The following is a 14411-nucleotide window of genomic DNA, read 5'->3' as shown; positions in this document are numbered from 1 at the left end:
GGGAAACTCAAGAGCCACTGGGGTAGAGCCCGAAATAATTTTTGAGATAAGAATATGTCTATATGTTAATCGGGAATGTGAGCTATCATCATAACAAATTTCAACACTGTCGGTTTAGTAGTTTTGCGTTCTCTTGTCACAAAAATCTATACATACATCCAAACATTCTCACTTATAATGTTACCAGGATTGATATTTAACATATATATATATATATATATATATATATATATACTTCTTCTATTGTTTATTTCTTTGTTATCTAATGTTAGTCATCTTAATTAATTTGTATTGTTTTGCAAGTGGAAAGCGAAAAATATTAATTGTCCCTGTCTAAAGATAAAAATGTTAAGTTTTTTACTCTTGTTATTTCTAGTGCTATCCTGACATTTTATGGATATTTCTTGCATATTAACTGTCATATATCATGTCACCATTGTCATTTCTTGTAAAAGGGTGCATACCGTAAAAATAAAAAAATATTCAAATTAATTAACGGATTAGAATCAACAAAACCAGCTAAAAATGTTATCTACACCACCTATATACAATGTCTAAATTCAAGAAAACATATAGACCTATTCAAGAATTGGAAAACAAACTTCCGCAACCCTTATTAGAACTAAGTGCACAATAAATAACTACGAAAATCTTGAGTTGTTTTGGTGTGTATGTAATTGAAATGCTAAATTAGTAAAACAATATGGACACGAAAAATGTTTTGAATATGTTACACATGGGGTATAAACTAGTTTAATAGATGATTAGGCTACACATCGCTTAAATTTTCTTTCTAGCTGAAAGAAAAATATATCAAATCAAATTTGAAGGTTACCTGATAAACATGCTATCTTAATTACTGTATAGGCCTTACTTTGTAAAAGTCTCAAAGCACCCCTAAAACATAAGTAAATTAATGGAAATAGATTTAAAGAACAAATTTTCAGATATCGTTCATTGATGTGATTGCCCTGAAAGTACGAGTGGTTACGAACAGTGACCTCTGAAGTAGTGAAAGGTTGTCACACGTGTCAAGCACCAGTTGCTGCACTTCAAGGTCCCACACAACCGCCAGATCACCAATTGATGTAAATTATGCTACCACGCAACCTCCTCGGTAACTCAAAGCTATTTACTTTACATAAACATGAAATATGTATAAAACGTATATACAGCTAAGCTTCCGGCTAACACGTTTTTTTGTGTTCATGTTTAGTTTGTTTGTTCTTTAAGTATGAATTGACATTTACTAAAATATTAAAAATGACAATTGTTTTAATTTGTGTTTATTGTGATTTCAGTGGTGATATGTTTGGTGAAAGCAGTATTTGTGCAATGTTCACCAGAAGAAACCAAAGGTTCGTCGCAACTGGAAGTTGAGAACAAATTTGGAAAATTTGACGAAATAGATCATCTGCCACAAGCTCCTGGCAATCTACAGTCCGCTTTCATTGTAAGTACAAGCCTCTAGTGCAATCTTATACTACTACTTACTTAGGCATTGTTAGTTAAAGTTTTTTTTTTCATGACAACGCAAATTATCTTTTTGGTTTACTTGTGTTCATTGTTATTTTACATGTTAGCCCCCCCCCCCCCCCTCAACTACAAGTGTAACCAATCCTATCATTCTACTACATTTCTTAGGTCTGTTCCACGGTCATAGTGCTGGCCACCTACATTAATATTTCTTGAATTCACTCAACAACTTTTTGCAGTTTTTAATCCCTCTGTACCCCCTATGTATGTATCCCTTATACAAGCAAGATAAGTAATTGATATTAAATGTATCAAACGATTTGCCTCAATCGTGACTATTGGCTACAATTCCACCAATCACCTGTGAGGTGATCTTTGGTAACGATCTTGATTACCGCGTCTTCTTCGTAATCAACTCAAATACTCAGTCCGCTCCACGAGACTACGTTCGCTAGGTTAGTTATAGTTTATTGATCCGTCATTCCGTGACAAACGAGTCCCTTATTAAGCTTAGACGTTTCTGTTGACAACAAAATATCTATCAAAAATATATGTATTAAATGTGAAATCTAATAACATCCCTATAAGAGTCAGTATCATCGTTCGATTGCCAACATGCCAACAACGATGTGAACTGTTGTCTATGAGTATATATCAAACATTTATTTACTGTACTTTCATACTTATTGTAGGGTTTACAATATAAACCTAAATATTATTCTATTATAGATATCCAGACATGGATTTAGAAGCCCAATCCGTGAAGGTTTAAACTCAATCTTCTCCAAATTGATGACATTTATTCTGGAACGACGCATTCCGCTGGGAACCAATTATGGAACACTCACCGGTGTAAGTAAACAAAACAAGGTTCTTTAGGATAAGTTCACATATTGAAAGTGTACATTTTTGTTCGAAATCTTTAAACAGAAATCTGTGATTTATATTTCGTGGGTTAGTTGTTAATTTTATTAATTTCCTTATCAGTGAGGTAGGTAGTGGGATAATGCGTGCCGTAAATTTTAAACAAAACACCGTGAAATGGTTGTATGCGTTAAAATAAATAAAGAATAAAGTGTTATTAAATTGATTTTCCTTATTAGATATCCTTCATTTTTTCCCTTTTAGCATAAATATTTCTATCCTTGGATTGTTAAAACGGATCATTATAAGCCTAGTAGTATTTATGTTTAGGTAGAAGAGTACAACGGTGTCATAAAATAAATTTACATAGTCAAAATAAAATTGTCAAAATGGAGCCATTTTAGTTTTTATAATTTAATTTTTCTAAACAATAAAACAATGACTAATTTCTACAATTGTGTGAACTTCGTGGGGATTTATGCTATGATCCTTAGGGCACATAAATACGAAAACGCTCTTAATCCAAATGGACGCCATAATTCAGTCCTTATTCATCGATTTTATGAAAGATCCGACCAAGGAATATTGAGAATAAGTCAAAGTTCCGGACAAATAGAGTGGGTGTGGGAGGAGAGAAAAGGTTTAAACTATGTCTGTGACCGAATCTTTAAATATAATCCCTCTTAAGTTTCGGTTCCCAGAGAGGTGCAATAGCGGCGTTGAATGAAAATCATAATTTTAAATATTTAAAAACAATAAAATTAAAACTGATAAACACAGTCAAGTAAAAAGGGACTTGGCCTTTTGCCTAATCTAAGATCTATATATTCTTGCTAGTCTTTATTTAGAATAAACCCAGTTTAGCTATTATAGCAAAAATACAGGAGTTTTTGTTTATTTTTTTTTCAAAGTATACTACTAAATGTTATAAAGTGTTATACAGTATAATTATTAATATGTTTGTTTACGTTGTTATGCTTTACAATTTAAGAAATACAGTATAATATGTTAATGAATTTGTACCATATGCCACAGAATGAATATTGTGAAAAAATCGAGAGATTTGTTTCTACATTGAGTAAATTTATAAAATTCGTGGTTATTTGTATTCCTGATAGCCTAAGTCAAAACAAAGCGGACACACGTCTCTTTCAAGTTGTTGTCTTTTTGACTCTCGTTGTGTCGGTGATGTGGCATGGCCAACTACTCCCACCACCCTTAGACGACCTGTCGCTGAAAAGTGCATTGCAGAAAATAGAGAGTTTTTTCCGTACCCTGTTTTTTATAAAATGATTGACATATCTTAGTTAATCCCTTTGCACGAAGAAAACTGATAACACTACTACATCGGGTACAATGGTTTTTAAAATTAAAAAGTGTTCTTTCTAAATCTGAAATAAATATGTCTTTAAATGTTTTAATTAATCCATGGTATATTGGTAAAAGTTACCACCAAATTAGTAATAGCAAAAGTGCGATTCTGGTGAAAATAAAATACAGTAATAAATACAACTCAGGCGATAACCAGCCCTTTGGCTTCATATTTGGAATACTAATACAATAATTTACTCTTGATGTGTTGGGTTGTGGGAGATTAATTTAATGGTAATAGCAATCCATTAGCTGAAACAGGAGAACGAGTCTATTTAAAGAGTCGCCCTGAGCCAAGATTTCAGTCACCCTCCTTTGGCTCAAACTCATATGCGCCCGGAATGTCCCTGGTCCGCATCTTTCCGGACATTGTCATAGAAAATATTTGTATTTGTTCGACCTAAGAATTACGGAAAAGTCTCATCTTCAGTCAATTTAGGTAAATTTTGTAATAGTTTAACTATACCGTGTGGCTGGTTTATAGCTTCAAAACCATTGGCCTATAAGTTTATACAACATGCATTTAATGCGAGGAAAAGGGTCTCACGTTTTGAAAGTTACCGTTATCCTTTTTAATCTAAACCTTCGAATATATTTTTTGTTTTAAAAAATCACTTAAGATTTACATTGAACTTTTAAAGGGGTTTCAATTTTTTAAACCGTAGACATTACTCTTTTCGATTAATATATAGATTTAAGTCCAAGTCATTTTTGTATCGTTTGATGTGATTATTACAGCTTAGCTTTGTAGTTAGTATTTCTATTATGTTAAATATTTCGTGTAACAGATGGGTGAAAAGCTAATGTTTCACATTGGAAAGTCACTTGGTACTCGCTACAAGAAGCTAAGTTCCTTGAGCACTGTCGAGACACAGTTTTCATCTACCAAGGAGTCTGTAACCATGCAAAGCACAAAGTGTCTGGCATCAGGATTCTATGCTGATGAAAATCCTACAAACTCAAAGGAGAAAGGCTCACCATGCAATAGACACCAATATATCGCACAGGCTGACTACGACAAGTTCTATGTAGGTTCCAAGTAATTGTATTTCTTAATTAATTCATTAAATTAAGTTTTTGACAAAGTACTCAAAGTAGAATATTTAGTAGTTCATTCGTCCTTGGAATATTTTGTGTATAGGAATGCATAAGATCTAGTGGTTAAATGGGTTTCCAAAATAATTCTTCAGGCCAGAAGCAACCTGACACAATTTGATGAAGTTGTTGCTGCGATGAATTAATCGGACTATTTTGAAAAGATATAAACAATAGACCCACCAATACACACATGTCTACAAAAACAACATAGCCATGTGAAGAAAAATTACTTTCCACGCTGTAGCCCGTTCAGGGTAGATGTCTAGACTGACCAGCGGCCGTCATCATGTCATCCTCCCCCCCCCCCAATTTACCACTTGCATTTAGGCGTCTGCGTGGTAGATGCGACTCGTGCCGCTAGCGACCCAGCAATTTACAACCGTGTCAATAGCGACCCAAACATTTGGACTAGGAGGTTAAGGGATGTAACTTTCATTCTTGATATAATTCTTGATTGGCCTGCTTCTTTCAAAAGGAAGAAATACTCCAAGTAAGAAGATAAACATAAATTTTGTTCAAAATAACGTGTAAAAAGTGTAACAAAATAAGAAGAGTATTATAAAAAGTTCGACTAAAGAATAAAGTTTTTTTTTTAGTTTTAAAATAATTTTGAAATTGTCTTTAAAACTAGTAAAATATAACCAGCTGTTCCCTTTAATTAATAGTGCAGATTCAAAAGTATTTAAGTTGTTTAAACGTAAACAAATCTTTTCTCCATAAGGTTAATATGGGAACTTTAAAAGCCACTGGGGCAAAGCTCTGATGGAATATCTCGGAAAATATGGGGTCACGGAGCTGAATGTAAACAAAATAATGCAGGTTCTCGCCTAGTTATAACCTTTTAGTATGATGAAATAACAACAAATCTGTAAAAAGAAATTAAATAAGATGGAAACAAATGCATTTGTCACAAAATGATTCAATACAGTAAATATATATTTTTTTAACACAAGGAATATTAATTAATTAAACTTTTGGTTCTAGATAGCGAAAGAAAGTCTTTTAGGAAGGTTCAAATGTCCAGTGTATACAAAACTGAAAAAAGATGCAAGGCATAAAGAACTCAAAGAGCTGCCTTCAACAGAAAAATATGACGAGCCACTGAAATCTCGGATTAATAAGCTTTACAAAAGAGAAATACTCAGCTCTAAGAAATCCAGCTACTCTGTCTATGACACGTTTCTTGCATGGGTAAGATATTTCTTTCTTTACAAAAAACTATTGTGAATTCATACCTGTAAAGAAAAGAAATTAGATTGCATCTTTTACGATTCCACTGATCTTTTAATCCTTCAACTTAGCTTAAGAGTTTACAATTGTTTCGTAATATTATAATGCTTTGAAGTTTTATAATTAGGATTATTTTTTTACTAATGTAGATTTTTTCTGCAGGTTCTTTACAATCACAATGATGTTATTCAAGAGTGCATTTCCAATGTGCTGCCAGTTATGCAAAAAGCGTTTCAACTCCGCTTATGGAACGACATTCACGGAAAACTCAACATGGCACAGTATTTTACCGGTAAAATACATGCATCCTTAATTGTTGCGCTAAGTGAGCTGGAAAGAGGAATCTTTTTAGGAATCCAGTTAATAATACATAGGATTACTGTGGTTGAATGAAAGGCTTTCTTAATAAATGTAAAGTATTTTTTTTATTTTTCCTCCATTTCATTAATGTATTGATTTATTTGTTTGAATTTTAATTTAATTTAAAGCGTAATTTTATAAAATAACCTCTATGTAACTATAAATATTAGAATAACTATTATATGCTACACAATGTAAAAATTGTCAAGAGCAATAAATAAATAAATTAATTAATTAATCTAATCATTTTGTGATCAATAACTCACAGTAAAATATGTTTTTCTCTATCTGCAAAAAAAAAAAACAATACATCATCTAAATAGGATAGTATCATGCATATGTTTATATAGCATTTCCCATCTTTTTCTCATTTTTAAGAAGCCGGCGGCCTCTTTCAACCATGCATTTGCCGTACATATGGGTCACAGTTTCTGTGCCTGGAAAGTATCCAGAAAATCAAGATGTGAGTCGGTACAGTGCCAGGGTGAACTGTACTGATGAAAAGAAGTGACAGGTACCAGGATGCAAACCCACGACATCGCGTCCTTGGGCTTACAGTTCGTGGCACCACCGACACACCTATTGACAAACCATTGTGCAATATTAGTTCTTCATAAATAGGTATAAACTTGTACTAATCAAGCTTTCACATTCTAAATTTTTTTTTTTCTACGACAGGGCCAATTCTTACACAGATTTTTGATGAGATATATTATGCGCGGGAAAAAAGATGGTTGAACTCAAAACTGTCCAAACTTCATTTCCACGGATCTCATGATAACACGGTCAGTCCTCTATTTTGGGTCATCAGCAAAGAAGAGACAAAATTAGCACTACCAGGAGACACACTTATCATAGAGGTGTCAAATGATGACTTTATCAAGGTAAGTGTGACGCTGTCCGGGAAGGTAGTATCAGAAAATAAGGGGATCAGAAAATCAAAACATAGCAGGTTCCACACACTCAGGTGAATCCAAAGGCCCGTCTCAATCTCAAGGCAAACCCAGAAATAGGGGGGTCTCCACAGGCTCCGTAATATACGTAGGCAAGCATTGAGGTGCTTCTGTTTAATCGTGCAACATTGTATCAACGGATGATGATGCTTTTGCTGATGTTGGTTTGTTGTTGGCTATAAGCTCAAGCTGTAGTGAAAATAAAGTGAGAATGAAGTCAAGGAAAGTTAAGTAGTTAAGGAAAGTTAATAATGCAAATGAAAGTTTATTCACATGTTACTTTATTTAATGATGTGAGGTGAGGTGGTCAGTTATCAAAATAAAATATTATCAAATATTACCAATTCTCAAAACATTTTTATAATAGTTTTTGGCAAGCCGTATTCATTCTCCCCCAGTCATGGTAATCGTTTTATGTTGGCAACCACAAACACGACGATATTGCGGAAATATTGCAATAAAATCCTCCAGGCTTTGTTTTGTTTAGGACAAAAAATAAGCAAACAAACGACCAACGCACTGTGTTCCATTACCATATTCTATTGATTAGAAAACAAAATTTTAGTAAAAATAAGTTTATTATTTGTTATGTTTCAGGTTTACTATTACAGTCTTTTTGGAGCAGAAAACACTGATAGATTCAAGCAAATATCCTTAAAACCTTTGCTTGGTAAAGAGGATTGCAAAGTGGCCGAGTTCAGAACAGCATTAATGGAATTTTTTCTTAGTGAGCTGGATTGGGAGAAAAAGTGTAGGGATAAAGAAATGCTGAGCGGTACCTCCAGAACCTGGCCCCAAGCTGTGAAAAAGGAAGATTTAAATATAGCGAACACAGAACTGGATTGTTTGCAACACAAAGTAAATGTAGTAGAATGGTGACTTCAACAACTTTAATCGTCAAAATGGATACCGGGTGTTTTAGATTAAAGCTTATTACAGAAACTGCGACATACAGTTCTTGTGGATTTTTTAATTACTAACATTGAGCATACTTAACTACATCTTGTCCTTGGCCAACGCTTTGCCTCATTCCGTCAAATTTCCCATTTTACTCATTTAGCTCTAGAATCATTATTTTAGAAATTACGATTGCATTATTTTTTTAAGGCTCTCTAAACATTTATTTATATTCTTGTTTCCAACAAACGCGCGATTCACTGATACTGTAGCGACTGAGCTTACGCACAGTCGTGCAGCCCATGTAGGCTTATTTCCTAAACATCCATTTAACTCAGCTTTCTATGAAACCTACTATTCTTTGTCATTATTATAAAGTTTATATGTATTTTTATTATTTATTTAATGCAATAGTAAGTAATATTGAGCAGTGACTATGTTCTACCGACGAATGTCACGACTCATTTTGTGTTTCGAGTGTGCAAGTGCTTCAAGTAAATTTTGTATAGTACGTTTTTTGCCAGTGTCTATTTTAAGACGTCCCCAATGAACCAGTGCTTAGCTGGCTCGGGGAGATTTTCAAATTACTCCTGCCTATCAATGTGCTATAGTAAGGCACCACTTCGGTACCAGAGTAAAAAGGTAAAAGGTGATAGCCCCTGCATATCCAAGAAGAATTGTGGGCTATGGCCGTTTTTTATAAATAAATGGTTTGCGATTACTTTATTAAAAAAAAAAAAAAAAAAAAAAACGTTTCCTTCATTTATAATAATTATTTATCAATTTATCTTGTTTTAAACTAAGCAGGCTATACCATGATATCATCCAATTCCCATTCCTCATGTAATGGTCATCTTCCAAAATTCATTGGATCGTAGAAATTGGGCATAGCATTTGTTTAAACCCAATAAATCTTTGGCTAATTTGCCGTAGATGATCATCGTTGTCAATTATATATATAGACCATTCAGTTGGGTTCTCCCACACTGACTAAAACATCAACTCTTAAGTCAATTACAGTGCAATAAATACAATATAATTTACGTCATATAACATACATTTTTGTAAGTAAAGCTATAATTTAAAATAGTGGTGTTTGACTTTAAGCTACCTGTAGTTTAAATTCATAAATAAATTTGAAGCTACGCAGGAAACTGTGTTTATAAAAACACGCATAAAGTATATAAAATAAAATATCAAAACTGTCTTCAGAACATCAGAATACTATAACTGTTAATTATTTGCACTGATAGTATTGATGCAAAGTTTTGCTTGATCGTTGACCTGTGAACTGCTAATGTAGAGTTGGTCTAATTATAACTTTGCAAACCAACTCCAACATTTAGTTAACTGTGAGTCGCAAACTGCCACAACGTTTAGTTTTCTCATACATTTATGGCAATTTCCATAAACTTTAAACAAAGTTTATTATTCTTTGATTATTCTTATTTTGCTTGGATACTACACACTTTTCAAGAGAATATTTAGAATTTTACGATAGGTACTTATGCTTCACCAAAAGCACTTGGATGACATTTTACTTTAATCCTAAATGCATAGCTTTTAAATTTATTGAATATGGTTGTTTACATGCTTACTATGAAATAAAATATAAAAAAATGCTCCTTTATTGAGGATAACAATATTGTATTAGCTGATTAGTTAATTTATTTTAATTGTAGTTATATTTGACTATTTTATAGTTATACTAGCAGTTACCCGGCACGCGTTGCTGCGCTTAACAACTATTATTTTAAATGTTATTTGTTCGTTACAATAAATTATAAAAGTGTATACCAAAAATAAAAATAAATATTTTATTTAATTGTCAGTGGAAAGACAATGAAACAATGTTTTTTTTGTTTTTTCATTAGGTGTATAAGTATAAAAAAATTAGGCGTATCTACCACCTGAAGATAGTCTGGGATTGCCCTAGTGCCCTTTAATAGTGGTTGCGAAAGCAAAACACAAAGGAAATTGTACTTGCTTAAATTCAGAGGGTAATTCGGATGAAATCATCAGTATTCTTGGAATTAAGACTATTTCTCATTTAAACTTACCACTGATAGTTTTTGCTTCAATAAATTAATTTTGGTGTCATTTTTTTAATCGTCAGTCTGGTTCTGTTGCTAAGTTTGGGTGGATTTAAGTTTCGCAATAGGCCTAGTATTATTGGAGTTTCTTCTTTTAATGACACTATGTGGTGAGTTGATGACAAATTGATAGGAATTTGATTATCTGAGATAGCACACACGATTATTATTTACTTAATAATTTATGTTAGATTGTGTGGGTATAGTACAATAGATGAAAATACTAAGGAATCGCCATTCCTTTTATTGTTTATAATTACTTTGATAAAGGTTTTTATGTTTACATATCTGACATTGGAGAATTTAAATGTTGTTGAGTGCACAGGTCTGCTGTGATTGGGGTTTAATATATTTTTACATATTGAAAAGTAAAAAAGTTGTTTGTGCCGTATACCACAAAACATTGTGGCACTATTTCAAATCATGACTAATACAGCATGTTGTGATTATTCAAACCCACAAAACTGTTGCCGGCTAACAGCTAGTTTTATTTATTTGTAAACATTTTAGTTCAAAAAGTCTGACATTGGCCCACTTTAAACCCTCTGGGGCAGAGCCATTTTGAAGGATCTGCACCAAACTTCACTAACTCTCCTTAAATAATTCTTAACAACGCCTGAAAGTTTCATTACAATCTGCCAAGCGGTTTCAGAGTCCGTAAGGTAAATACATATATACATACATACATAGTCCCTCTTTTATATATATAGATTTAAATATATTTGAAATTTTTTTAGATAAATTTAGATAGATACAGTAGATACAGTAGAAAATAAAGTAGTGATGTATTTCCCAACTAAAGGTTAAAGGATTGCAAAACACAATCCCTTTCCCTAAAAAAACAAGGATAAATAACCTATTCGTAAGATCAATAATATAAAAAGTTGTATGTGACATAAATGATGAATTGAATAAATACTCCCACTGCAGAAAAGCTGCAGACCAAGTGAATTTACATTATTGAACTAATTGTATTCTGAATAACATATCTCCTTAAAAGGTTCATGTTTACTACCTACATAAATAAGATTAGTTTAGCAAGTACTTACATATATTGCTATAAGGAAGGTAAGAAAATGTTTTTATTGTTAAATGTGAATGGTATAGTATAAAGTAAATAAATTTTCCAAATGTTATAAAAATATTTTTATAAACAAGTAAACTAGCTTTTTCTCTATAAGATTAACTTGGGAATTTTAAGTTTTTCAATTTTCTGCTTAAACATTTAGCGCAAGAAAACACTACTAAATTGAATACTGAATTTAATTGAGTTTTCTTTTTAAATTTGGGGACCTCAAAACAAAAAGGTAAATCAGTCTTGGGTCCAGATCTCAGCATGAGCCCTACGAAAATAGCGCATTCCCTATTTGGGAAATTCGCTAAACAGACATATATACAAATGTATTTATATAGACTATTCAAAGACCTAAAAGGGATGTGAAATTTGTTAAGGTTAAAAAGGAAAACAAGATCGTTTTTTACATTTAACTTCCAAACTTAGAGGTGGAACAAATATCGTATCCTTTATAAATAACACGGCTTTCATTTTGCAGCATTTACCTTTGTATCTGAATTTAACAATTGAGTATGAACAATCTATTTTTTTTATAGGACGCTACTTTTAGGCATTGCAAATTTAAGTGTTTGGCTAAGGCTACAGCAATCGAAATAAATATAGTTACCTAATCCAAAGGTTTGGATACTACACAATGTTATAATTTTAAAAAGTTGGGGGGAGTGATTACCTAATTTCATGATAATAGTTTTGTATGTGTGTCATGGAACTAAATCTAAATTAAAAGCTTAAGGTATAGTTGTAGAGTGTATTGGTTATATTTTTGTATTGGTTGAAATTCAATTCCAAATTACAATTACGCATTTTATTTTAAAATTTCCCCTATTTGATACTTGTTATTAGAAAGTCGAACATTCTTTAAGCTACATTTCAGAAATAACTAAAACTAAGCTAACCGAAACTCAAAGCGTTCCGTAATTTTTTGTAAGATAAGTTTCAAATGTAGTTATTGTAAACAAAATTATATCTCTACTTCATTTCATACTCAAAGTTTGCTTATGGAGCATTTAGCATGCTAAAAATAATTTATGGATATTTAATGAATACTAGCTAAACGTGCTTTTAGCCTTGTAATTTTTACAAAGGTAATCAATTTATTACTTTAACTAAATTCAGCGTGATATTTCAATTAGCAATAACTTACTTTAACTTACTACTATATACCTTGGTAAGTTTTACTTCTCGTATTTATATGACCCAATGGAATAGCATTGTAACAGTATACTTGTGGTTTGTTGGCTAACTGTTGACTGCATCAAAAGACTACGTCAATGAACGGACATCATCAAACATCGATGTTGACTCTCTAGAGGCCGTATACCTGCATACACTTGCATAATGTATGACATGGAGCTCAAACAATCTATATGTGTCACCTTTGCTGATAAATAAATGGGATGGAATATACTATTTCCAGCGATGTATGACAACTATTATTAACTAAACAACCAGTAAACCTTAGGTGTTTGGACCCAAAGGTAATAATGTTAATGGAGGGTATGTCTCAAGGAAATTTGCAAAATATTCTAATTGCTAACTCTTTGGATTTAAAAGAATACAACTATGCTGAGAAAATGAAGATATTAAGCACATTTCGAAATGTTTGAAGTGCTTATTTTCATATCTTATTTCTTGAGGTTTAGTTTTTCATAAGAAAGTTACCCTACCAGTTATTGCAATTACCCTGACTAATTTAGTTTATGTCAAATCTATGACAAGTGTGTCTCCTAATTCTGCTCCTATGCTGATAATTCTGATTTAAAAGGCGTATATTATGTCTTCGTCAAAGTAAGGACTAAAATGGACTATTTATAATTCAGATTAAATTAATAATAAAAGCTATGTAAATCATACTTTTAATCATGCATCAATGACATTCAATATCTTTCAATTGTGTTCTTTACAATATACCTTAAAACTATGTTGAATATCTGTTTAGCTTCTCGTAATGTAAAACTCAAATGTAAAATGGTTATTGCCATGTACAAATAAATAAATAAATAACTGTAATTTATAAACTACGAGACATAGTGCTATCAAGATTTAATGTTAAAACTAGCTACTGACCTTGAATGTTATGAGCTTCGGTCGTAGTTTCAAAAGTAAGAAGTTGTTGGTAATTACAAACTTATAAAAAACTATATCTGGTGAAACATTTTACAAAACTTAGGTAAGAAAATCGTGCAAATCAAAACTTAGTAGTTTCGAGCTTTTAGTGTTGAAAGTGTTCTGATATACAGGGTGAATAAAAAGTCAAGACCCCCCCCTCTAATATTTTTCCAAGTAAATATACAGAGATATCCTTTTGGTGGTCGAGCAATCTTAGCAGGAAGTTTCATTTTATCATTTTGAAATTTTTGAGTGTCCCCCCAAAAGGGGGGATTTGGGGGGCAACTCAAATATTTTAAATGTAAACCCCCTTCAAGTGACACCTCATTTTAAAGTGTTTACAAAAACTTAAAGAATGGTGAAAACTAGAGGTCGCTATCTCTTCTCTATCCAAAATGGTAGCCCGTCAAATGTTGTGGAAAATCAATGGTAAAATTGTTGATATTGGCTGCCATTTTGGATAGAGAAGAGATAGCGACCTCTAGTTTTCACCATTCTTTAAGTTTTTGTAAGCACTTCAAAATGAGGTGTCATTTGAAGGGGGTTTACATTTAAAATTTTTGAGTGTCCCCCAAAAGGGGGGATTCGTGGGACAACTAAAAATGTTTCAGTAGAGACCCCCATCAAGTGACACCTCATTTTGAAGTGTTTAAACAAACTTAAAGAATGGTGAAAACCAGAGCTCGCTATCCCTTCTCTATCCAAAATGACAGCCAATATTAACAATTTTACCATTGATTTTCCACAACATTTGACGGGCTACCATTTTGGATAGAGAAGAGATAGCGACCTCTAGTTTTCACCATTCTGTAAGTTTTTGTAAACACTTCAAAATGAGGTGTCACTTGAAGGGGGTTTACATTTAAAATATTTGAGTTGCTCCCC

At 32.4% G+C, this 14411-nt stretch overlaps 1 protein-coding gene across 1 annotated transcript; it reads left to right on the top strand.

Annotated features, from left to right (window-relative positions):
* Positions 1-2211: 2211 nt before the first annotated feature.
* LOC129004242 (uncharacterized) lies at positions 2212-8276 on the top strand. Its single transcript, XM_054432731.1, has 6 exons — positions 2212-2328; positions 4500-4739; positions 5794-6000; positions 6202-6331; positions 7078-7283; positions 7950-8276. Exons 1-6 carry the CDS (start codon positions 2269-2271, stop codon positions 8229-8231), a joined length of 1125 nt encoding a protein of 374 aa, XP_054288706.1. The 5' UTR covers positions 2212-2268; the 3' UTR covers positions 8232-8276.
* The last annotated feature ends 6135 nt before the right edge of the window (positions 8277-14411 follow it).

Source organism: Macrosteles quadrilineatus, unplaced genomic scaffold, assembly GCF_028750875.1.
Source record: "Macrosteles quadrilineatus isolate MER2022 unplaced genomic scaffold, UCM_ALF_1.0 Scaffold_9__3_contigs__length_116548681, whole genome shotgun sequence".
NCBI lineage: Eukaryota > Metazoa > Arthropoda > Insecta > Hemiptera > Cicadellidae > Macrosteles > Macrosteles quadrilineatus.
This window is presented reverse-complemented; position numbering and strand designations above follow the sequence as displayed.

Bases quoted from the DNA above. Each gene is read 5' to 3' on its own strand.
- LOC129004242 (XM_054432731.1), top strand. From the start codon at position 2,269: ATGACATTTATTCTGGAACGACGCATTCCGCTGGGAACCAATTATGGA. The intron at 6,001-6,201 runs GTAAGATATTTC...TTTTTTCTGCAG, and splicing joins ATGACACGTTTCTTGCATGG to GTTCTTTACAATCACAATGA. The intron at 7,284-7,949 runs GTAAGTGTGACG...GTTATGTTTCAG, and splicing joins CAAATGATGACTTTATCAAG to GTTTACTATTACAGTCTTTT.